This window comes from Taurulus bubalis, assembly GCF_910589615.1.
Source record: "Taurulus bubalis genome assembly, chromosome: 14".
NCBI classification, from domain to species: Eukaryota; Metazoa; Chordata; class Actinopteri; order Perciformes; family Cottidae; genus Taurulus; species Taurulus bubalis.
Genome location: NC_136602.1, coordinates 8,902,333 through 8,925,278, shown reverse-complemented (window position 1 = coordinate 8,925,278; position 22,946 = coordinate 8,902,333). Strand labels below are relative to the sequence as shown.

At 40.1% G+C, this 22,946-nt stretch overlaps 1 protein-coding gene across 1 annotated transcript in view; it reads right to left on the bottom strand.

Annotated features, from left to right (window-relative positions):
• The window catches only part of ryr2b (ryanodine receptor 2b (cardiac)), a gene marked incomplete at both ends in the record, with an annotated part of 59,393 nt that overhangs the window by 12,059 nt on the left and 24,388 nt on the right, over nucleotides 1–22,946 (bottom strand). The window contains 44 exons of the mRNA XM_079229485.1: nucleotides 85–166; nucleotides 427–531; nucleotides 653–781; nucleotides 913–1,001; nucleotides 1,284–1,364; nucleotides 1,684–1,757; nucleotides 1,943–2,019; nucleotides 2,698–2,777; nucleotides 3,094–3,193; nucleotides 3,401–3,454; nucleotides 3,677–3,728; nucleotides 4,412–4,542; nucleotides 4,948–5,044; nucleotides 5,304–5,416; nucleotides 6,194–6,322; nucleotides 7,160–7,222; nucleotides 7,395–7,556; nucleotides 7,717–7,803; nucleotides 7,911–7,998; nucleotides 8,322–8,559; nucleotides 8,664–8,984; nucleotides 9,122–9,252; nucleotides 9,640–9,721; nucleotides 10,179–10,426; nucleotides 10,824–10,884; nucleotides 11,094–11,143; nucleotides 11,368–11,480; nucleotides 12,334–12,410; nucleotides 12,787–12,902; nucleotides 13,083–13,203; nucleotides 13,329–13,404; nucleotides 13,767–13,844; nucleotides 13,984–14,121; nucleotides 14,376–14,465; nucleotides 14,696–14,774; nucleotides 15,026–15,189; nucleotides 17,031–17,171; nucleotides 17,276–17,366; nucleotides 18,013–18,233; nucleotides 18,652–18,821; nucleotides 19,119–19,239; nucleotides 20,174–20,282; nucleotides 21,510–21,696; nucleotides 22,308–22,443. Of these exons, the coding sequence (XP_079085611.1) occupies nucleotides 85–166; nucleotides 427–531; nucleotides 653–781; nucleotides 913–1,001; nucleotides 1,284–1,364; nucleotides 1,684–1,757; nucleotides 1,943–2,019; nucleotides 2,698–2,777; nucleotides 3,094–3,193; nucleotides 3,401–3,454; nucleotides 3,677–3,728; nucleotides 4,412–4,542; nucleotides 4,948–5,044; nucleotides 5,304–5,416; nucleotides 6,194–6,322; nucleotides 7,160–7,222; nucleotides 7,395–7,556; nucleotides 7,717–7,803; nucleotides 7,911–7,998; nucleotides 8,322–8,559; nucleotides 8,664–8,984; nucleotides 9,122–9,252; nucleotides 9,640–9,721; nucleotides 10,179–10,426; nucleotides 10,824–10,884; nucleotides 11,094–11,143; nucleotides 11,368–11,480; nucleotides 12,334–12,410; nucleotides 12,787–12,902; nucleotides 13,083–13,203; nucleotides 13,329–13,404; nucleotides 13,767–13,844; nucleotides 13,984–14,121; nucleotides 14,376–14,465; nucleotides 14,696–14,774; nucleotides 15,026–15,189; nucleotides 17,031–17,171; nucleotides 17,276–17,366; nucleotides 18,013–18,233; nucleotides 18,652–18,821; nucleotides 19,119–19,239; nucleotides 20,174–20,282; nucleotides 21,510–21,696; nucleotides 22,308–22,443 (5,152 nt within the window). The remainder of the gene's footprint in view (nucleotides 1–84; nucleotides 167–426; nucleotides 532–652; nucleotides 782–912; nucleotides 1,002–1,283; nucleotides 1,365–1,683; nucleotides 1,758–1,942; nucleotides 2,020–2,697; nucleotides 2,778–3,093; nucleotides 3,194–3,400; nucleotides 3,455–3,676; nucleotides 3,729–4,411; nucleotides 4,543–4,947; nucleotides 5,045–5,303; nucleotides 5,417–6,193; nucleotides 6,323–7,159; nucleotides 7,223–7,394; nucleotides 7,557–7,716; nucleotides 7,804–7,910; nucleotides 7,999–8,321; nucleotides 8,560–8,663; nucleotides 8,985–9,121; nucleotides 9,253–9,639; nucleotides 9,722–10,178; nucleotides 10,427–10,823; nucleotides 10,885–11,093; nucleotides 11,144–11,367; nucleotides 11,481–12,333; nucleotides 12,411–12,786; nucleotides 12,903–13,082; nucleotides 13,204–13,328; nucleotides 13,405–13,766; nucleotides 13,845–13,983; nucleotides 14,122–14,375; nucleotides 14,466–14,695; nucleotides 14,775–15,025; nucleotides 15,190–17,030; nucleotides 17,172–17,275; nucleotides 17,367–18,012; nucleotides 18,234–18,651; nucleotides 18,822–19,118; nucleotides 19,240–20,173; nucleotides 20,283–21,509; nucleotides 21,697–22,307; nucleotides 22,444–22,946) is intronic.

Sequence of the window (22,946 nt, the reverse complement as noted above, 5' to 3'; positions counted from 1 at the left end):
AATAACAATCAGAATTTGTGATCATTTATGAACCAATTACAACCATTAATTGTGAAGAAACATTAGAATAAGTGAAAAGCTCACCTTCTAACATGGAAAGCAGGAAGACCACCATGTCCTTCTGTAAATCCATGAGCTCTTTCAGAAGCTCAATTTGCCTTGAATCCTGTATGCAAGAAAATATTTCTACAGTTACATTTTTCAGAATAGTCACAAACTCATTTCACATCTTACATATCTACAAGACACAAAACCAGCGGCAGTTTACATTTAGTGCAACACTATATCAACAGTAAATGCTTTCCAATAGCATTGCCAGCAGAATAAAATGAGACGTCTGGGAAAGAAACACTACGGTGCACTATCACCTAGAGCATTGAGTGAAACAATGTTATGAATTATGAAAGGGGAAATGATATACTATACCTGAGAGAGCTTCATCTGCATGTGAGCAAAGACATGGAGGAAACCCACAACAGCGTCCCACAGGCGACTGTGAGCTAGGCTTTGTTGGTTTCCACTGCATGGGCCCTGGATGAACACACTGATAATGTGAGCTGCGTTTCAACTTTATGTCAAATATTTTATATTCATAAGGAGCTCACAGAATGCATTAAACACCTGATGGCACTATAACACCTAATTGACTGACCTGTATGTACTCAGTGAGTGTGTTGAAGACCTGTTTGGCAACTTCGATGGCCTTGGAGAAGTTTTGTTGTCCGTGTGCATCAATCACATCCTTCCCCGAGTAGTACCAGTAGAAGTCACTGATTGACTCCTACACAGAGGCACAGAAAGATATGTGTCGTAAACCACTGTGGTCCGACAAATATTTCTGTATAATAACTGGAACATCTGTATATTGTTTGGTTTGGTTAGTTGTTCATCTGTTAATGACTGTAGACGTACCTGCACTCTCAGTAAATAGTCCACAGTGGTTATTATGATGTTGACAGTGGTGTTGTTGCCTGTTTGTGTTCTCAAGTAATTCTGCAAATCTAACACAAGAAGGAAGAAGAGCATACTGAATAAAATGTGAAAAGAGCATTGCAATGAAAATATATCATGTGCAGACAATGTTGACAATTGCCAAAGCTAATGTGTTGCCCAGCAATTATGAATGACTGATAATACCATAATTTTGAAGTGGCATTAGTGTGAAAAAAACTATAAAGTCTTTCTTATGTGTTACAGTATGCGGCCCTTTTTTCTTCGACTAGAATATAATCTGTGTGAACTTTGTGACCGTGTGTAAGTGGATACAGCTCCGGGCAAATGACCTGAGTTGTGTCCTTCACAAAGCAGCTGTAGGAACCGGAATAGGTCACAGGTGACGTCTTTGTCAGGCATCACCTTCTCTCCTGGGGAAAAAAAGATTTGTCAAGAATTAAAAGGATTAAGGGCACGAAACGGAGTAATACTGTCAAAAAGGTACGACAGAATGGATGAGAGAACGAAGGAAGAATTTAGAAAGAGGTGAGAGAAAACACAGAATGGGACCACTGTGGAGTGAAGGGAGACAGCTGCTCATATTATTTTACACTGAGAAATATAGAGAAAGAAATAGGATTTTCTGAATTTAGAGTATGATTTAGAGTATGTAGCTGGCTTTTCAGCTATGACATGGCTTAACAGACACATATATATAATTATGTTTCTATTTCCATATAAAAACCGTACCTGAGCTCTCATTCTTGGCCATGCCTAATCCTTCAGCTTTGTTCTGCCTCTCAAATGCATTCAGGTCCAGAACACTGGATATCAAAAAACCACACGCACACACACACACACACACACACACACACACACACACACACACACACACACACACACACACACACACACAAAGGATTACAAAAAACCTTGCTGCCCTTTTTTCATCAATTTCCATCAATCAGTTGATGGGACTCATCAAGAAAATGTTCCGACAGTCACTCACCTACATGACCACATGAGTCCGGCCATGCTCTGGAAGAAGCCAACGTCTTGTTTCTCTCTCAGATAATCTAGCATCCGCTATCACACAAGAGCATCAAAGTCACGGTGTGATAAATGAAGGAGGATCTCTTCTGTCGCAGATATGATGAACTTAAAATCATTTTTTTCATAACCGTATGTGTTGCTGCAGTGTCTTTGTGTCAAGGCTTCATGATCAGAAGGAGACACAGAATATAAAAGTGATATGTTCTGAATAGGGCAAAATTGCACATGTTGAAAAATGGTCTCTTTTTTAATGTTTTCACAAGTATAGCAATGGTCAAGGCCCTCTATTAAAGTGAGGGGCTTTGTAACGAGAACATCTGTCTCTATTCATAACAAATAATATAATGTGTTATGCAGCGACTAAAACAGCAACCCACATCTTCATCTTCCACAGTTTACTGTACACTATATTTTAAAGCTTCACTTTTCTAGTTATTGATTAGTTACACATTACTATACTTTTTAATACAATATTTCATATCTCTTCCCCTCAATGCAATACATCGAGCTATCCCATCTAGCTACCACAATAACTTTATTCCCTTGTGTCACCTGATCTAATCTTAACTCTTTTTTCTTCTTAAAATAATATTTCATTTCACGATATTAAACTTCCTGGTACCTGCATGAGAGGTAGAAATAGCCAATATCGGAGATCTGTGATTATGCTACCATGTTTTGGATAAAGCATCTGACAATGCAATACTGTACCTGTTGAACAGTGGCATTGCCTCCGTTGAGAACAGCAATACCCAGCTTCAATGTCGGGGCAATCATGGAGCCCATGGCCCCTGATAGGATGCCAATGTTATCACAATCAGAGAAAGCAAATTAAACAAAAATATAAATAGCCTATGACAGATCATAATTGACATTTTAAGAGAGGGGGCAAAGCACAAATAAATGCTTTACTTCATTCTCAACTACCGAGTCCAGGAAAGAGCTCGTCTTTGGTTCAGTATTCAGCAAATAAAAAGTATTTAGCTTACGACTGGCTCATCTAAAGTAACGACAACAACCTGCCAAAAGAGAATGCCCCTTAAGAATAACCTTAAAAGAATTAGTATTATAAATAATGTATCAGTATTTAGCGTGATGCTACTTTACCTTTGCTGGAACTGATGGTTTGCAGGACCATCTCAGAAGCTCCACGGCGATGCAGCCGGGCCTGCTGGTACAGCAACTTCTGTTTCTCCATCTCCTTTTCCTGAGCCGCAGAAAGGTTAGTTCACTACTGTATCGCGACTACTTTGCTCATGGAATATAACTCAAATGTGAATAAAATGTATTACTTTATATTGTAATTATTGCAATGGAAAACATTAAGATGAAAAAAGTTAAGTAAATTACAAATATACAGTGGAAGCAAAAGGCTCTTAAAATATGTAAAAAAAGTAAAAGCCCATTCTCTTACTTCAAAGCTTTCCACTTCCTGTTCTTCATCATCATCGTCCTCTCTGTGGCAGCTCTGAGAGCACAAACATACAACACAGGGAGTGTAATAAAGACAAAAGGTGTTAAAAGAAGAAGAAAATAAATCAATATAAAAGAGGTACAAACACTTATTATATATTGCTTCTGACATGCACAAAGACAAGAGAGCAATAAAATGCAATGCATGGTACATTATTTAAACATATTAATAAACATTTAGAGACCACACATGAGATAATTATTTTTGTTCTATTACCTTGGCCATAATAGCAGCGTAGGACTTATAGAGGCTGTCATTTTCAAGCTTACTGTGAATAGGGAGATGGAGAAGATCATATTAGTGTATAATCAAGGTGGACAGATGCAGCGTTCTAAAAATAGCTGCTCAATGAGCGGGTCCAGGACAATACGTAGCCGATCCATTCACGTGATTTAACCGAGCCTTGATTACAAAGTTAAATGCATCACCATCAAAACGCCTTTAAGCAGTATGTGCATCTTGAGAGAGATCCTTTTATTCACAAGTCTACTCTGTGGTAGTGGACATTTTTATTGACCACAACAGAACACCTGGAACCTGGCTGATTTGATTACATCTCTGCAGGGACTGTACCAGTACCCTCCCACTCCTAATGTCTTTACAGTGAGGCGGAGAGAAAGCGTTAATTAAATATTTTGCTCTCAGAGGGCATGCAAGTCTCTGCAGGAATATCATGAGAATATCATAGCGTACCTCAATGGGATTGGTGCACCAAATCATGCATGACTAAAAAGAGCCCTACGGAACAAACATTTCTGCAGAGTGAACCAACAAAGAATTGAAACAGATTACAGATGTCAGGTTTTATGAAAGGAACGGCCACAGATATTGGACTGAAAAAAATCCCTTCTGAAAAATGTAATATTGATGCTCTTGGTGATGGGTTGGATAGGTAATAGAAGGAGAAAAGGAGTTTGTTTCTGCATGTGATCTTTTAGAATATACACACACTTTTTTTCCATCACGGCGCTTCGACTGAAGTGTGTAATGAGTTGGAGGAGGGGATCGATTGGTTTGGCACTTTCTTCCACATTTTTTTCCCCCTCTCTGTCACCTCCAAACAGCTCTGTCGCTCCTCCCTGCTGCAGTCCAGAGAGAGTAAATGGTTGGTGACTAATGTTTACACCCAGCATGTTATCATTCTGTCACACACACACACACACTATACAGCACACACAAATACATATAGCATGATCATGTTTATGTGCACAGACTAAAACATTAGTATTGGTGCTTTGGTCTAGGTAAAATATTATACAGTAATCGTTATAGTGTGCATTAGCTAATGAACAAATATATCAAAAGCAAGTATGGGCCACATTTGAGGTACATTCAGATTCAGGATTAAACAATCAGAGTTATAGATGTAAAAGTAGCAATGTGTGTCTCTCACCTGATCATAATTCAACATATATGCCTGTCTTAACTCGTATGTTACAGAATTGTTTTAAACTCCTGATCCTAGTCAATATTGCTTTTCAACTCACAGCCAAATCCTCCACAAGCCTCTCCTCAAAATTGTGGTCCTCAGCTGATATCCAGGATTTATTGTAGCCTTGTAGGAACAGGTTGACAGCTCTGTGCCTGGGGAGGAAGAGGAAAGGGTGAGGAGACAACAAGAGATTAGCATATGCATAGACAAATGTAAATGAGAGATTGAAAAACAGGCAGCACAGAAGGACACTATTAAAACATAAAAGAGCTATGATTATTGTCCATTCATTAAAGCCTCTTATGGCTAAACAAGGTGAGGATTTTAACATCCACTACAGAGTAAAGAGTGTTACACCACAACTATAATTCACGAGACACAAACATACATATTGTCAGCATGTGATTGTACCTGGGTAAGTTGTAGAGGGGAGCCATCCTCAGGCAGGCCACCACAGCTCGTTTCCTCTGTTTGGACAAGACCTTGTGCCACGCAGGTTTTTTACTTCTTTGCGGATGCTCCACCTGAACCCACAGCCAAAGATAAACAAAGATGTTGCATAGATAATGAAACAAGGTAGAGCACATGAACCTCCAATGGACTCGAAGAGATTTCATTGATAGCTGTTGTAGAGGTTCATCCTCATGCATTTTCCTTGCATTTTTCACGTAGTAGGCATTACTTTTTTCAATGTAATATACACAAAATAAATTAGTGTTTGGAATAACACAACGATATTTCTTATCCCTTTAGCCAGGCCTTGTAATATCCACTAGCTGATAAGGAGGTAAACCCTAACTTGTATTAACAGCTCTTGGAAATTATGAACTAATCATGTTGGAAGAGAAAAAACTATTCGTCAACACTACTGTAATTAGGACCAGAAGACTATTCATGTATTATTCACACCTGAGCTTTTCCTTCTGTGACATGTCAATATGTCTTCTGTAAAAATTCCAATACAGAGAACCACAGTAATACACATTTTCAGCAGCGTTGGTAAAAAAAAAAAAAAAAGACATTCAAATGGCTTCCACTAGAAGACATTTGTGTGAAATTGTCATAATCTGCACATCAATTCTTGAGAAATGGCCAGAAAAGTATTTAGTGAGGTCTCGGTTACCAATGACCTCCAAATTCTAATCAGCTCCGAGTGGACGTTTATGCTAAATTCTCTCCTGGCATTCGTGAGATATTGCTTTCACGAGAATGGACGAGAACAGACAACCCAAAAACATCCAGCTACGGCTGCCAGAGGCATAACAATCTGAAAATGTTTTTCTATCGGCTCGAAAGCTCACCTGGTCCAGGTAATAAAGGACTTGAGCTACTTCCAGAATCCTGTTTACAGTCTTTTGGGCGTCGGGGATGGCCCCTAGCTGGCTCAGGTGTTCTGCATGAAGGGTTTCCTGTCGCAAACAGTCTGATGCCTGAAAAGAGAAAAAAAAGAATGGCTGTCGTTGGGCTTCTTTCTTTCTTTCTTTCTTTCGGATCTCAGCTACTCCATTAAATATACTTTTAAAAAGGCTGCTGGAGAGGTCCCAAATTTAGGGGGAAAAATGTGCTACAGCAATGAGATCAGCAATCATTCAGAGCAAGCACCTTCAAAACACATGTAATTGGCAATGGGTAGCCTAATAAACATTAAGGAATGTAAGTTGAAACTTGCTTTCCTTATTGCCTTCAATGTCTTTGCTTGAATTCTCATATGAACCACGACAACAATGGAGACCATTTCACTGCGACTACAACTGATTCACATACAACCAACAAAGAATAGATCATGGGCTGTGAGAAGATAATCTCAAATGTTTATTGAAAAGTTTCTTTATGGTAATGAAAAGTCAGCATTTATGCTTTCATCACTTACTTATGAATAAACATATTTATCATGCATATTCTGAACAATATTGTGTGTGTGTGTGTGTGTGTGTGTGTGTGTGTGTGTGTGTGTGTGTGTGTGTGTGTGTGTGTGTGTGTGTGTGTCACATTGATGTCTCTGGTGAACAACAATAACAAAAAAACTAAACAGATTATGATTGAACTGACTATGAGAGCATTTTTCAATTTAATTTACCACACACTTGATGCCTTCCACAAATTAAAAGTCACATGCACTCAGGCATAGCAATGAATATGCAGAATGTAGAGAAGACATCTACCTTTAATTAATCAATGAATAAATACTTGTTTTTTTACTTTACTTTTGAAGTCAAAGGATTTTTGTGCAAACCCAAAGAAATGAAAGCCCCAGTGACTGCCTTTACCTGATTCTGAAGATTTATAAGACAATTGGAAATGTGTTCTCGAATCTCATCTGGAGTGTGCTTCTGTGAAAAGCAAAGAATGGCCAACATTAAATATATATATATACCAAGGAGGTTTTCAGACACTCACCTTCAGTACGACCATACTACACTGCAGATTATCATATAAATGCACTCAAGACAAGGGTTTTGTCATCATGAGGACTACATTAATAATGGCACATTTCCAACTGACCTGAGTAAAGCCGCTCCTTGCTAACATGATGAGGCTGTAGTCGCTTGGAAAACAAACCCTGAGTCCCACAGGGAGCAGTCTCTTCATAGAGGCCACAATGAGAGAGGTGTGAGTGGAATAACGATCCCCCTTCCTCTTCATCCTCCTCTGCTCATGGTCGAACTGAGCATTGAAAAGCCATTAAAATAGATTAACTTTGAGACTTCAACAACAGTTGACCACTTTTTTGTGATTACCATACAACCACTAGTGTCTCGATTTATTGCACTTGCAAATCAGTGTAAGCATAATGGGATCAGGCCAATTAGTGAATATGGCTGACCTTGGACATTTTGTTGTTGTTGACCAAGAAAGCCAAGTTGTTGATTTCATTTTGTACCACAAAGTTTTGTTCCTCCCACTTGAAATTCTGTTCAAGCAAACAAGGATGAAGAGAAATGTTTGTAGGGTAAAATATTCACTTAACTGCCCTGAAATGAGATGAATAAATTAAAAAACACGAGATGTCGTCCTCACATGAGATTTGGCCCAGAATGTAAAGACCTCTGCCACCATGCTGAACAGCTGCTCAGCGTCAGGGTTCAAATCTTTCAGCCAGCTGGCTCTGTGACAAGGCAAACCAAAACACATCAGTTCTACTGCAGAGTGTATTCATGTAAAGCTTAACATGACATAATAACTTAAATAAACACTCAATGAACTTCAATTGTACTCTCATTGCATCTTCAATGAATTTATCCTTTCCCAATAGTTGTTCCACAAACATTAATGGAACATTTTCTTTCTAAAAGGCCAGATGATGATTACTAGAGGGGTAATGTCAACATACAATATTGTAAAATGAGTTTCTCCAACTTACTCCACAAGCTTTTGGCCTAAAAGAATAAGCCTAATTCCCCATCTTATCCCCTTGGCAGCATGCCTTACCGATTAGAATCCACAAAGGGGATGAGGAGGGGATAGAAGGCGTACAGGTCTCGCACCAGTACAGTGAACTTCTCCTGTATCTGCAACTCTGCTTCGGAGGTATCACACCCTTCTGCTTTCATCTGCTCCTCCTCCAGTAGCACACACTTGGCCCTCTTCCTCAACTTCTCCATCAGTGGCAGGAAGTGGCTCTTTAACAGCTCAGTGCCGGCTTTACATGTAATTGGCTGAGAAAAAACTGAAAGATATGACCATGAATAGTGGAAAGGAATGAAAGGCATAACTGATGGTGGAATAAAGATATCCAGACAACAATCACAGAATTGCACATGATCACAATACCTGCCAGCTGTTTCATCCAATCTCCCTGGCTAGCTCCCACATGGTTGTGGATGATACGGAGGATGTGGCCAAGAAGGTCACTAGCATGTTGAGGTGTGACAGATGTGCAGATTGGGCTGTCTGGATGGCCCTCAGGGCCCCAGTACCACCAACGGGACACGTAGCTGCACAGCATGGGCAAAGTGACCTCCGTGACCTGGATGTAGTGGGCCTGGCGAGCTCCAGCCCCAGCGCCTGCCAACTTCTCCACTTCCCCCAGAGCCTGTTCCAGAGAGGGCAGGAGGGGACACATGTCCTCCACCTGATCTGGCAGCCCCAGGTCTAACAGAAACAAATATAGACAATAATGCCGCGAGAACCAGGGAGGGTTAAGATGTGAGGGTCAGAGCTATTAAAGAAGACCAAGATTGTACAGGCAACACAGATCAATATCAGTGTGCAGTGTGTTTGCTTATTACCTTCTCGTTGAGCAGCACTCATGGTGTTGTAGATGGAGTAAGGATTGTCTTGGTTTAAGGATGGCTCTAGGAAGCATACAGGAAAAGTCCCAGCCAAGGCTGCAAGACAAGCACCTGCTGCTGGCCTCTGCCTGTATCGGAAAGCTGCTTTAGCACATAGGCAGCTGGCTAATGTCAAAATCTTATCAAACTCTATGGGTTTGGATTACCAGTTAACTGGCCAGCTACTTTCTTTACCTCTACCTTACCTTGGCCTTAATACACTTAACAATAGCCGTAATACATAATTTAAAAGGCCCAACAATAATACATTATCAATGAGGGTGGACAATGTGAGAATTTCAATGATTTCTACGGTCAAGTATTGTATGTACAGTATACACAAAGTAAGAATTACATTTTTTTTTATATAAAAAAAAAGAATGTGAAACAAATAAAAGCATAGACATGGAAAATGATGAATATAATATATTATGGTCATCAGCACAAACTCAATGAAATAGCTATATCGGAAGTACCCCTCCATGTAGATGCTGCTACTGGTGCCAAGAGAGAGGAGGCTGTTAAGGATCCTGTAACAGGACAGCTGGATACTCCCCACTGGAAAGATAAGGTGATGGATAAAGCTGAGATCCTTGTTCGCTTTCTTTCAGACACCGCAAAGGGCACAAAGCTTACAATCACAGAGAGACAGACTAGCTGGATGGCTGCTAATTCAAGTAATGAATGATTCCTAGAAGGTCAGGGTATTAGTGAAGGAGACGACATGTTCCTGCTGCTCTGTGGTCATCACTGAGACACTTAATGAGAGCTGGTTTCAAAGATGAAGAAGGTAGGTGTTTGAGGGGTAATCCCTGTGAGTGATTTCAAGGATGTGGAAACCAGCTGTTCCTCCAGCTTTATAACAGACAGAGGGAAGCGATTGAGACTACTGCTTGTATATGAACTACTGGTACAGGAAGGTATGTGCACACATTACATGAGTAATTGTGTGATTAGTGTGCTCTTAATAATCTGAGACAGTATTCCTTAATGGTGGTCAACATCAAGGACTTACCCAGGAGGTCCACGCCATAGTTTTGGTTGCCAAGATGCTGAAAGAGGGAAGTGAGGGTGGGAAGGAGAACGGCGGTTGTGAAGCCGAGAACCTTGGCTACTCCTCTAGCCGATTGATTCCTACTCTGAGGTAAACAGACCAAATTCACCGACAGGTTTTCCACAGTCATCTCCAGATCAGTGGCGGCTGCCTCAAAGAATGAATGCAGAGATGCTTGGATGGACTCCGGGGCCGAGTTCATCAATGCCCTGAGGCCAAAAGAGGAGAAAATGGCAGTTAATGTTTCTGCGAATAGCAAAAATGAAAGTATGTGGAATTAAAATAATGGGTTGTTTTTCAACATATATAAATGTTAAATGGAACATTTAGAAAATAAGAGGTTGCATGGACTAAAACAGTTGCTAATCTCTCCACTAGTGACGCACATCTTTGTTCAGCCTAGATTCTACTTGTAGCATCATGCTTCAGTTTAGAGGCATTGTCCTCAAGGAGTAAAAGCGATATTGAAAACAATTCGATATCATCAGTGGCTCAATTACACCCGTCATCTCATCCCCCGACACGCTGGTGTGACACTGATGTGACCGCAGGCAGAGCAAGAAAGATCAATTCAGGCCGAGTGAGACAGTAGTGTCATCTAGCTACCTGGCATCCAGAGCCCGAGACAAAACATGGAGGCAGCTTGCAACTGATGAGACCTCGTTTCCTGGAAAAAAACACACACACACACACACTAAATCCAGGACTTCAGTACACGCAGACAATAATAAAGTAAAATACAGAACATGCATTAACACACAATGATTTGGAATCTCACACAATAACATCTTAGAGAGCAAACCAAGGAATCAACTAAAAAGAGAACAAGTGCGACAATTGCTGTCTGAATGAGCTTTATTTCCACACCATCCTTACCAAAGAGTGAAATCCTGTGTCTTACCAGAGCTGCAAGCTTACAAAAGAGGCTGAAGGTAAGGAGAAAAGAGAAGCGCAGAAATGAGGAGAGAAAAATTACAGCACATGCAATCAGAAGAATGAGGCTTCTTCTGTTAAAAAAAACTTTGATTATCCTGCAAAACATGACTGAGGGATTGTTCCAGCACACGACAAAGAGCAAGAGCAGAAGAAAACTTAAAAATACTTCCAGTGTAATCAGCACAGCATGTGTTTCGCTAAGGGTGAGACATACCTTGCAATCATCTCCTTTTCCTTTTTTGACGCATAGCTTCTCGAGCAGAGAGAAGTGGACAGAAAATACAGACAGTGGTTCTTCACAAATTGTTCCAAAAGAGGAAGGATAACCTGCGGAAAATAGTAATGGATACATTTATTTTGCATATTCCCCTTAAATTACTAAATTCATTTAGTAATTTAAGTTACTTTGTCCCGATGCCTCATTGAAGCTATATCCCACACGCTGAGAAAAATATAACATTCGAAGACACATTTCTTATGACCGCACCATTGCATCAAATAGATCTCTGGAAGTACTTTCTTTCCCCCACTTGTTGATTCAAAACATTTTCCCTTAATTCAGCCGATTCGAAAGCCTCGTGATCATGACTAGAATGAAAAAAGTTAGTGGTCTGAGCAGCGCCTGCCTGTTTAACATGCACTTGTAATGACAGGCTCAACAGGGACCCGAGGGAGATAGAGTTTAACATTGTTCACTTTAATAGCTTTTCTTATGAAGCACAACAGACAGACGTGCACGGCTGTGTGTGTGTGTGGTTGAGTGGGAGTTGTGGGGTGTAAAGATCTGAGGCATGACTGTTGATGGTATTGGCTGACTGGGTCTGACTAAGTGGGTCCCATCAATGAGAAATAAAGCCTTTTGATTCGCTGCCTCCTTAGAGGCAGAACTGTGTGGGAAGCTTTAATCAGTGTCCTGATGGCAATCGACACGCCCACATGGATTTCCAAAATGGTTAAATAAATTACACCGCCACAAAGGGTTTTACTTAGAGGGGTTGCCCACGGCAACCATCTAACAAAACTAATTAGATGACGTGAATGGGAAAAAAGGCTACGGGGAGGAAAGAAAATGGCATTGGAAAAAAATTCAATCGGAAGGGGGCTAAAGTCAATGTTACAGATTCCATGTCAGACAGAAGATTTCTACTGTGTTTAGATATGCATTTGATCTGAGGCAAACCTTGGAAAAAAAATGAATTGCTTGCTGGTGTGGAGCGTTCTCTCCTTTAGCCATCTGTCCTCTGGCTTGCATCACCTCTGGAGAGAAAAGCACAATGAAATAAAAAAATCAAAGATTTAAACTACAATGATACCACAGATAAAACAGAGCGATATAGACAGTAAAAGTCTCTCTCTCTCTAATTTTCTCCTCAGACTCTGGCGTGTGCTGTTTTCTGATGGTTCAAATCCAAACCACCCTGAGGCAGACTCGCTGAATGTAGACGCAAGAGACTGCTGGCCATTATTGATATAATGTGGAGATCCAAGCCCCAGTGATATATTCAAAATCTTATAGTTTCAGCTACATAAAGTGCTCATACCTTTGGGATATATAACGTGAAAGTTCTTTTATGTATTTCATTTCCTTGATTTTTGTTTTGGGCCTCAATATTCATGAACACTGTCATCTTACCCAGCTCCAACATGTGCTCTTGGGCGTCCTCGGTGTGCGACAGCAGCCGCTGAAGGAGAGTGTAGCCAAAGCAGTTGGCTATAGCTGGAAAGTCCATCTCCACTGTCTTCCGATCCCTGTCAAGGAAAGGAAATCAAACGGGGAAAATTCACCTTTAATCACAAAAAAATCTTAAAGAATAAAATATTGCTTGCACAGCATTGTAAAATGTCAAATGGATCACCTGACTTAACACTCACCTCATACATATTTTTCCACATTACCCTTTTGCAATTATTTTCTCATTCTGTGCTCACCTCCACACTGTGTAGCCATTGAGCTGAAGGAACTTGAGGATATCCTTTGCTCTTTCTCTGAATTTGGTCTTCTCCTTGGCAGTCAGGGTGTCGTAGGGTGCCAGCATTGAATGGCCACCCCCTCCGGCGAGCATAAGTGGGTCAAATGGTTGCAATTTTGTTAACTGTTGTGTCCTTACGACGAGAAAAATAAAAAGAGAGGATCGGAGGAAATATAACAGAATAGTTGACAGCAAGGTATGATACCTTTACTCTCAAGTTCAAATTTCTTCCTCTTAGCCCAGGCGTTGTGGTAGTTTTCAGCCAACTGTTCAGCCATAGCCTACAGCAACAACAACACAAAGTAAAAATCTATTTTCTGTCTGGCACATGCTCATCATACTCCACTTTCAAAGCAGGCCCACTTCTCCAACAAGGAAACTATTTTTGTTCAGGAGTCCTGTATCCCAAATATGACGACACAGCACTCCAAACATGTTAGTAATGGTAGATGATCTCTCTTTTTGAGAAGATTATAGGATATCTGACAACTCACTATAGCCCAGATTACATGCAAGATAATGTTTGAATTATTCAAATGTATTTTCCTGATTAAACAACATTAGTAAGAGGCAAGTGTTACGACCTATGGAGATTGCGTGCCAGGAAAAGTTGTAACTACTTTGTGTATGCAGCATTACTCACACACTGGTCCCATGATAAGGTGATGCTGCTCATGTCCATAGGTTTGGGGCTGAAGGTTGATGCTCCTTCAAAAGACAGCTAGGAGAAAATTATTTCGTTTTAAAAAAACTTTTGAACGCCAGTAAGGAGACGTTAAGTTGTGAATGATAAAACTTTTACTAGAACAGACACATTTGGTGCCCAGAGATGCAGTGAAGGGGCTTTCGAGTACACATACCTGTCCTGACTGGGATACCGTGCGTGTACAGGTCTGCAGGCCAAATGCATCTCCTTCTTTGGTTCTCTCGATGGTCCATCCGAAGGCCAGCATGCTCTTTATTGTTTCTTTAATTGCCCAGCGGTAAGCCTCCTTCTCCTGAAACAGGTGAAATATACTCTTCATATAAAACTACACTATACACTTTATAAGTCAGAGAAAGACAGCAGAAACGCAAAACATGATCAAATTCCAAAAACTTCAAAAGAAGTCTGTCCATCCACCGAAGACCACGAACAGAGGCATTTTAATCTTTTATATTACACACACCGCATTGAACAGGAAAGTGCCTCTGGGATTTCTCAGTTCACTGCTTTCTTTTTCTTTTCTTTTTGTTTGACTTCTCACTCTACCTTCTCAGCCACAGCCCTGTATGGCTTTAGGAGAGGGTGAACCTTGGTGTTCTCACAGAGCTGCTCCCCATGAACCCAGCCATTGGCAAACTGACAGAGATAATACACAGATTCAGTCAAAAATCCCACGTTAGAAAATATGCAGACATCATATTAGCTCAACACACAACACAGACAGATGTTTTGACACTTTCAGACAGAGAACATCTCGTAAATGTATTCTTAAGTGGTTCAGTCCTGGCCAGGATATCACAAAACAACTCTACTTTGTCCTCTTTAACAGGCCGTTCAGATTTAAAGAACAACTTTTGTGGTATTACCTTGTTCAGTGACCACTTCTCGTGAGTATGCTCTGCATACTTGTTAACTACAAACTCCAGTCTCTCTGGCACTGACACACTAGAGCAGGGAAATAAAAAATACATAATTTAGCTCCAGAGCACAAAAACACCTTTAGATACACCTGCACATAATCAATGAACATTTTGATCAAGATCATTAAGAAATACATTTTCATTTCCACAAACTTTGTCCAAGAGTTAATTCTGTCAACCAAATTACTGCTTACATTTTTCCTGGGGCTTAACATGTCATCCAGAATCAAAGTATTCTTCATCCATAATCAATAGATATCCCTATAGGTATCTTACTTGGAGGTATCTACAGGCTGGGGGTCAAAGTGTCCCTCTGTGTCCATCGAGGTGTTTCTCTCCGTGTGGGACACACAGCTTGAGTCCATGTGGTCAGGCGGCAGAGCCATGGCCACTGCAGCCAGGCACTGGACCGACAGCCTGAACAACTGAGCCTCGTAGGGCTGTAGCGTTAGAGAAGGAAGGGGGTTTGGGAAACATTATGTTGGAGGAGGGAAAGAAGAAAAAGAGACAGCACGGGACATGATAAGACTGGGCCGAGGGAAGTCGGGCAATACTGTAAAGTGGGATAAATAATACTGAGATAAAATACATGGAAATCAGTCTTTCCTCCTGTTCTGTTATCTGTAAAATAGCGATTTCACGAAGAGGGAACGATACATCATCGATATCATTGATCGGGTACAATTTGGGACAGAATGCACCTTTCTACTTTTGCACCTTTTTTTTATTTGTCTGTTTCTTTAAGGGCTGTCATTATGTTTATACGCACACATGAAGCTAGGTTATTTGAAACAAATATGGCATATTGCAGAAACATTCAATTGCAGGACTCACACTAACTACTACTCTACAGTTGGTTAATAGTGGTTGGATTGTGGGAGCTTTGCAACAGCAACGTGTGTCTTTATTAATGGTTTTACTTTGAGCATGTGTTTGAATTTTACAAAGAGAACACTAATCAGCTGAATAAACAAGCTTTAATTACAATTGAGTAACACATTTGATTAAATTATTTGTGTTTATAAGTGCTGGAGAAATACTTTGGCTGAAAAGCCCCAGATAGAAACCTAGTTCAGAGGCCAAGACATCACAGTTTTCCAGCTGAAATCTAGCTGGGTGATCCTTCAAGTATCGTGTTTACATGATGTCTAAGAAATATGGTTCCTGCAGGAAGCCAATAATAACAAGCTTAATTAAGTTATTGTAAACATAGTGTATGAAACAAGCAGTAACAAACTAATACAATCTAAAAACTATACCACAATGAATGTTCAACTGGTATAACATTTTACTTGTTACAGTAACTTAAATTAAGTTATTCTCGAGTTTGTTTTAGTTGCAGCTAATAAGCAAATTACAATAAATAATATACTGTAAGCCTGAGCTACACTTTACACTCTGTAGTATTTCTCTGAAGAGATTCTTCTGTGCATTGTTGAGTCAGTTTCTGTAGCAGTTTGATGTGGGTTACAAGCAGGACCAGAATTATTTATAAACTAAGTTATTTTTCATTTCATGTTCTCCATCTGTCGGCTAAGTATCATTTCAGAAATCTGCTGGTACCGGCATGCAGACAACTGAGGAGAGATTCTCACATTTCCAACAACTCTGATCCGGGGTTGGATGTTTCATACCAGGATATGAAAAACGTTCTCTAAATCTCAAGTGTGTTTTATCTTCCTCCACACAAGTGATTCTATAAGTTTCGAAGTAGAGAAAATCTAAAACAGATTTTGGCATTTCTCTTGAACTTTGAGGAGGCTGGGGCGAAAAATCAATGGTCCGATAACATAACAAAAATCTAACATTTATCATTTTTCTGCAATCTTTCTGGTGCTCCATGAAAATACCCACCTATAAAGCAAAGACTCTGTGTATGTACTGTATGTGTGTGTGTATGTCCTTTGCATATCTCGAGATATCTCCGATCTACTTCCCACTTGGCGGCTGTATTTCTGGGGTCCCGAGGATGTGCAGTGTGAGAGTTGTTGCAATATTCAGTATTAATCTAACTTTGAATAAACAAGCAAACAGCACTCAGAGGGGTGGCGTTCCAGCGCTTTACAGACTAGTCTAGTATGTTGTCCGCAGTGAGCCTTTACAGGCCGCAGCCATGGCCTGCAGTTTACTTTTGCTGCTGGACATACTAGATATAAACGTTACAGCCGAACTCTACCGAGGGCCAAGCAATCAGTCCCAAAAAGGGGCTGTGCACTAGTTCTTCCAATTGTACATAATTTCAATGTGATTTTGAGATTGACACATATTCAATATGGTTTACCTTCTTTGCCAGGGCCTTAAACACACCCCAGAACAACTTTCTTGACAGGTGGAGCTCCTCTTCAGAGGCCAAACCGTGGTCATCCGGCCCGCCAGCTAGTGAGTAGTACTTCCACCTCTGCTCGTAGTGACCGGTCAAGAGCTGGTTGATGAAAGTATTGATCAAATACAAAAGTATTTTTCACTTGGTGTACAATTGTATATTTTCACATATACTTTAGTAAACTGTATTTTATTTGTATCCACCTTTAATGGCATCTTGCTGTATTCTGTGAGATGAGGAACATCGAAGACAAGACGTCGAAGAAGAGGCTGCATCATAGATGGTTGGAGTTCACTGAGGACACCAATGAGGGCAAAATGTGTCACAGATGAGCAGATACAAATCACATCCACCCACACACACACACACACCACAACCACACACACACACACACACACACACACACACACACACACACACACACACACACACACACAACAGATGAATGATGTTATGACTAATTATCATGTCTCCAAAAAATGTCGCATATAATTTAGAAGAGGCCATGGGCAAGATCCAATTAGTTTGGTAACATTGTTGATTGACTTTGGTAAACAACATCTAAACTGGGCAAAACAGGCTTTATAGTGATTCATTAAATACAGTTAGTGGGAACAAGAGTGCACGTATGTGGTTGCATCAATAAATGTGTTACTGTGTCTCTTTTTGCTTTTCAACGTATGATTTGGTCAAAATAAAAAATGCGGTCAGGTCAGTCGACACAGGAAGCTAATGATGCAATAATGCATGCATTACAATGGCACATCAGATAAGATGCAGCTTCCAAAGATAACATTGTACCATAAAATATATAATCCATTAGCGACTTGATGAAAAATCCATATCCTATCTGCAGTTAGCAACAAGCCTTTACAATAATAACGAGCAGATGGAGAACCCTAACCAGGTTGCTTAATCATACTAACAAAAAGCACTATACCTGCACACAGCGAGCAAACATTCTTCAATAGTGTCTCTCTGAGCCTTGGTCAAGCTAAGAGCCCTGGACAGGTTGTAGATGGCCTGGATGAGAGAATCCACCAGTGAAGCATGGTCCTCTAAAGGGCAAAGAAGTGCTGAGCATTTGGTGAGCAGGGGAAGAACAGATGTGCATAAGTATCTGTTGAGGGCCAGGGCCATATCGATAGATCCTAATTCAGCCTGCAATGACAAAGACAGGTTACAATTACAGAGTCCAAATAACCAAGAATGGCAAAATATGTCCTCAGATTTAACATAAAAATATCTTAAAAATGAAGCAGAACAATCTACTTTTACCAGGAGGGAGGTATACATTCATTTATTAGAATAAATCTTAGTGAATTTCGAAAATTATTCATATTCAAATTGAGAAAACCAAGTGTCATTCATTCAAGTTAGCCAGGAGTGTTCAACGATCTCAGTCGTGTCATGATATGGTACAGTCAATGTGGTGGGTGGTGGATGGTGGGAGAGAAGTGAATATTTTTCATGGTGACAGGGTGCAGCTTGGGTTAATAAGAAGTCCCAGGTCACTCTTACAATGTGTAACTGGGTCTGTTGAGCAAGTGAACGGGGAAACAACACACAAATATCTCACAGTGTCAAGAGAGACCGCTGCCTGGAGGTCAGGCAGAAAGCCAACTTCTAGTAGGTGGAGAAGAAAGCTCTGGTTCTCAATGCCGTAAACCCGGTCCAGGAAAAGAAGCACAGCTGCCTTGTGGTCTGGGCAGAACACTGTAGACAGGTCAGGCTCAACCGCCAGACCACCTGGACAGACAAATAAAAAGTAAACATTAGATGTTAAGACCAAAAGTCATATTGACATATATGTAGTATACATGGATCTATACTATGGAAGCAGATCCCTGTGTGTGGCTCTGGATCCCTCGTCCAGAGGGTTAGGGTGCATGACAGGTGAGTAAAACAAACCCTGTAACTACAAAGATCTCAGAGTGGGGATTTAGAATATCATTTAAAAAGCAACTATAGCAAACGAGCCAGGTTTCTGTGCAATTACTTAATGCAAGCTGATGTTTTGTAGCACGGCTGATTGGTTCATTTGACCTTGAGACACTGAAGGGATTTGAAAGGAGATGCTGATGACTCCCTCAAGATCTTGAATGGGGACGAGCGATCTCAGAATGGCTCTGATCCGGATGGCTTCTCCTTTGCCTTGATGAATCAACTGGACAACAATTCAGAACAAAACACTCTTATTGGTCAGTCATTCACAGTTTACAAGGGATTCATTTGAACATTATGTGATGATACAGTCAAACATAAAAGACATTCCTATTTTATTAAATAGAATCATCAGTGTAAGGATCTTCCTTAGGATGAGTTGCAGCCCATTTTGCAGTACAAATGTAATTTGTGTCAAGGTCAGAAACTATGAAGAGACTTTTTTCGTTCTATTTTTTCTGAAAATTGTGTATTAACGCTTGCTGGTTTATTTCTACAAGTGTTGTAGTTCTGTTTTTTTTGTCTTTTTAAACATTTCTTTTGGTTTTTACTATTTTGTTTGCTTTTATCTTTTAAAGTACTAAATGCATTTCTAAGACTACTGACAGCCTTTGTGTTTGAACGATGCAACATAGGAATTGTCCTTGTTTTGTTTTGTCTTCAATGTTTAAACTTCAATACCACTGTAATACACAAAAAGAATCACATCCTTTCAAAAGGCTTTTTTTTAATCAGGCTCTTATGCTGACAGCCAGGTACACATGCTCACTCATTAAGCTGGCCAAGTGTGTAAAAAAACATAATTAAGCAAATTACTCTGTCAATATCTAGTAAACAGCACCAGAGAGTTTAGATTTCACTGACAATTGGATGACAACATACATACTATGTATAATTAATGGCAAGTGTCTCCAATATTCTCTACATGCAGTGCATATTAATACAGTATGGCCCATGCTGTGGAGTTTAATGAAATGAATACAGTTATCATTGGTATTGAAGCATCAAATGTCCAGTTAGATGTTCTCAGTTTTATGTCTAAACATAAAGAGTATGAGGTCCAGTCCGTTTTCAGAATTTCTCCTTTAAGCTTTACTGTTTGAGACATCAGCTGGTATTGAAGCAAACGGGCTTCTGAAAGCTGGAAAAACACTCACATGCATTTCTGGAGCGCAGCGCCCCAGCATGTCGATAAGGGCCGAGTAGAAGGTCATGATGGCGTGTCCCATATGAATGAGGTCGTCATCATTGTCCTGGACAACGTCTCTGTTACAGGGGACAATCATCTAAAATATATCATCAATCATAATTTTTAATAGAATCTAATGATTGATTATTCCTCAACAAAGCAGCCCATTAGAAGGATAAGATAAGATCTTTCCTCCTCATTTCTAATGACCTCAATATTTATTTAAAATTATGACAATAGAAGAAGTGCAGCTAGATAAGTGGTCAGCTCCCACTCCACATAAATTCTGAATTAAGCAGCTTAAAAATAATCAGTGTCATTAAACTGTTCCACTGTTGTACATAGCTTATTTAACCTCTATTTACCAAGGGAAGGTTGGCTGAACACAGATGCTGCAATCCAGCCAAGAACTGCTCCAAAAAGCCTGAGAGAAAATGAATCCTGGGACTTATTATGATTGGGCATAAAAACAAAGAGCTAAACAGGCTTATACCCAATACAATGTTATACTACATTTATATTATCTTTTAATTAATGCTGTTTACAGAAAGCGTAGCCTTTAGATAAAATCTTTATCCACATACAACATCTTTTGACGTTGGCTAAGTTTAATCAATTTCAACTATGTGCATTGAAAGTTCACTGGAAAAGGGAATCAATAATGAACTTACTATTGTGTGAGAAAGTGATGAAGCTGAAATGGAGCAAAACAATTATAGAAATCTTATTTCTATACCCTACGAAATAAAAAATGCACTAAAACTGTCTGCGGTCTTACCAACAGCAAAAACTAGTGTAGTACACATTTAAAATGTTTGGCCCGTCGCCATCCTGTTTTTTTGGAACTAGCAGTGACAAGAGAGGGTGGAGCTAAGTATAATTGTAGGTTACAATGTTACCAAATGTTACAATCAACTTTCATGAACTGAAAGCACAATGCGAAAGGGTTAAAGCTGAAAGACAATAACACGGAAAAGTCCAAAACCAGACAAAGCTGTGGTCGTGACTTATGAATCACAAGGTAGCCACGTCCGAAAGCATACCCTGCTTCATCGTCTATTTTGCTCTAATTCGGACCATAATTTACTAAATGCACATCATGATATATTGAGGAAAACATCAAACTAGCAAATTAGACCATAAATCATGTTTACAATGTTTATAACTGAGGTAATAAATCAACTTAGACGTAGGGTCATTATCTCAGGGAAGCCCCCTGATGGCCAGCAGAGAGAATAAACCGGAACCGGGAGGTTGGCCCTTATGAAAAAAAAACTTTGCAGGACTCAACATCTCACACTGACAGTGTTCTGTTGGACTGGCAGGTGGTGCGAGGTCCGTCCATAGAAGGGTCCTCTGAGATCCGGATGGCTTCCTCCATGGCTGCCAGGAGGCCATTTCCCTCATCGCCTCGCAGGGCAGGGCCGAAACACTCAGGCCGACGAATCAGCAACCTCAACGCCACGTAAGCATTCTCCTCTACACTCTCGCCTGTGGTTAAGAAACGCACAGAAGATAAAGATTACTCAAAAACAAACCAAGACAATCAATGGAATATTGATTCCCAAGTCACTATATGTACAGCTGTAAGGCATGTATAGAAAAGAGCAACGACAACAAAACACGAAAGGCACTTGGTTTAGAATTCCAGCCATTTGGCTGAACTGTCAGCACCTTCAAGGACAATTTTAACTGATGCTTTCTGGGCAACGCTTCAGTCAGAAAAATCAATAGTAGAGGAACCAGAGACTTAATTACCTCTATTGCAAATAGCTTACTTAATTGGAAGCCTGACATGATGCAGCCTCTTGTACCTTTGTATCTTTGTACGTGGATGACGCTATTCTAGCAGCGAATATCTGAGAAGTGATAAATGCCCTGAATGGGTTAACTGAATATATAAATAATGCAGCTTGTGAAACAAAAATCCCTAAAAGACAAGTCAAATAAAATAATCAAGCCAGATTCTGTAAAAGGACCATGAAGTTTTTATAATTAGGTTAATTCTGAATGATATAAACACACATGCCAACATAAATGTAAACAAATGATCACATGATGTCTTCTGAAAAGATCACTATGGGTAGAAGGAAAAGGGTTACCATTGCAGAAGACAGCAAAACGTAAAAAATTCAGGTAGCGCTCGCCCTCCACAGGGTTCCATCCAATATCAGGATAGCCTTTAGCCACGAGCATCGGACAGCTCTGGAGACCGCAGGCAGCGAGGTACTGAACCACCTGGATAGTAAATGACATTAGTTGTACAGATACTGGTTCATTGCAGCTACTGAACAACTGGAGTGCAACGAAGAAAACAAATAATTCACAGACAGTGACAGACCCACACAGGCATAAACAACATAGATGAGTGAAAGGAGAGTGACCAGCAAAACAATGTTTTGGTTCCTTACAGACCAGGCGTCTCATTTATAAAACAGTGCGTAGCATTCACATGTATACACTCTTTCCCTGCTTATTCTTTCATCCACTTAGTCCTCTGGCAGTGCCAGTGCAGTGTCATCACAATATGTATTTGGTTTCAGCCATCAGACTGGTTGCTTCTTATCCCCCACACCCTGGATATCATTTATCATTTGAAAATGGAGGTTTGACAGAGGAACACCATATATTCCATAATGTTAGTGTTGTTATGGTGAACTTAGCTAGCATCATGATTAGGACTCAATGTGCGAGAGCTCTCGCTGGCATTATTTTTTCAATCCATTTGTGCAGGTGGTGAA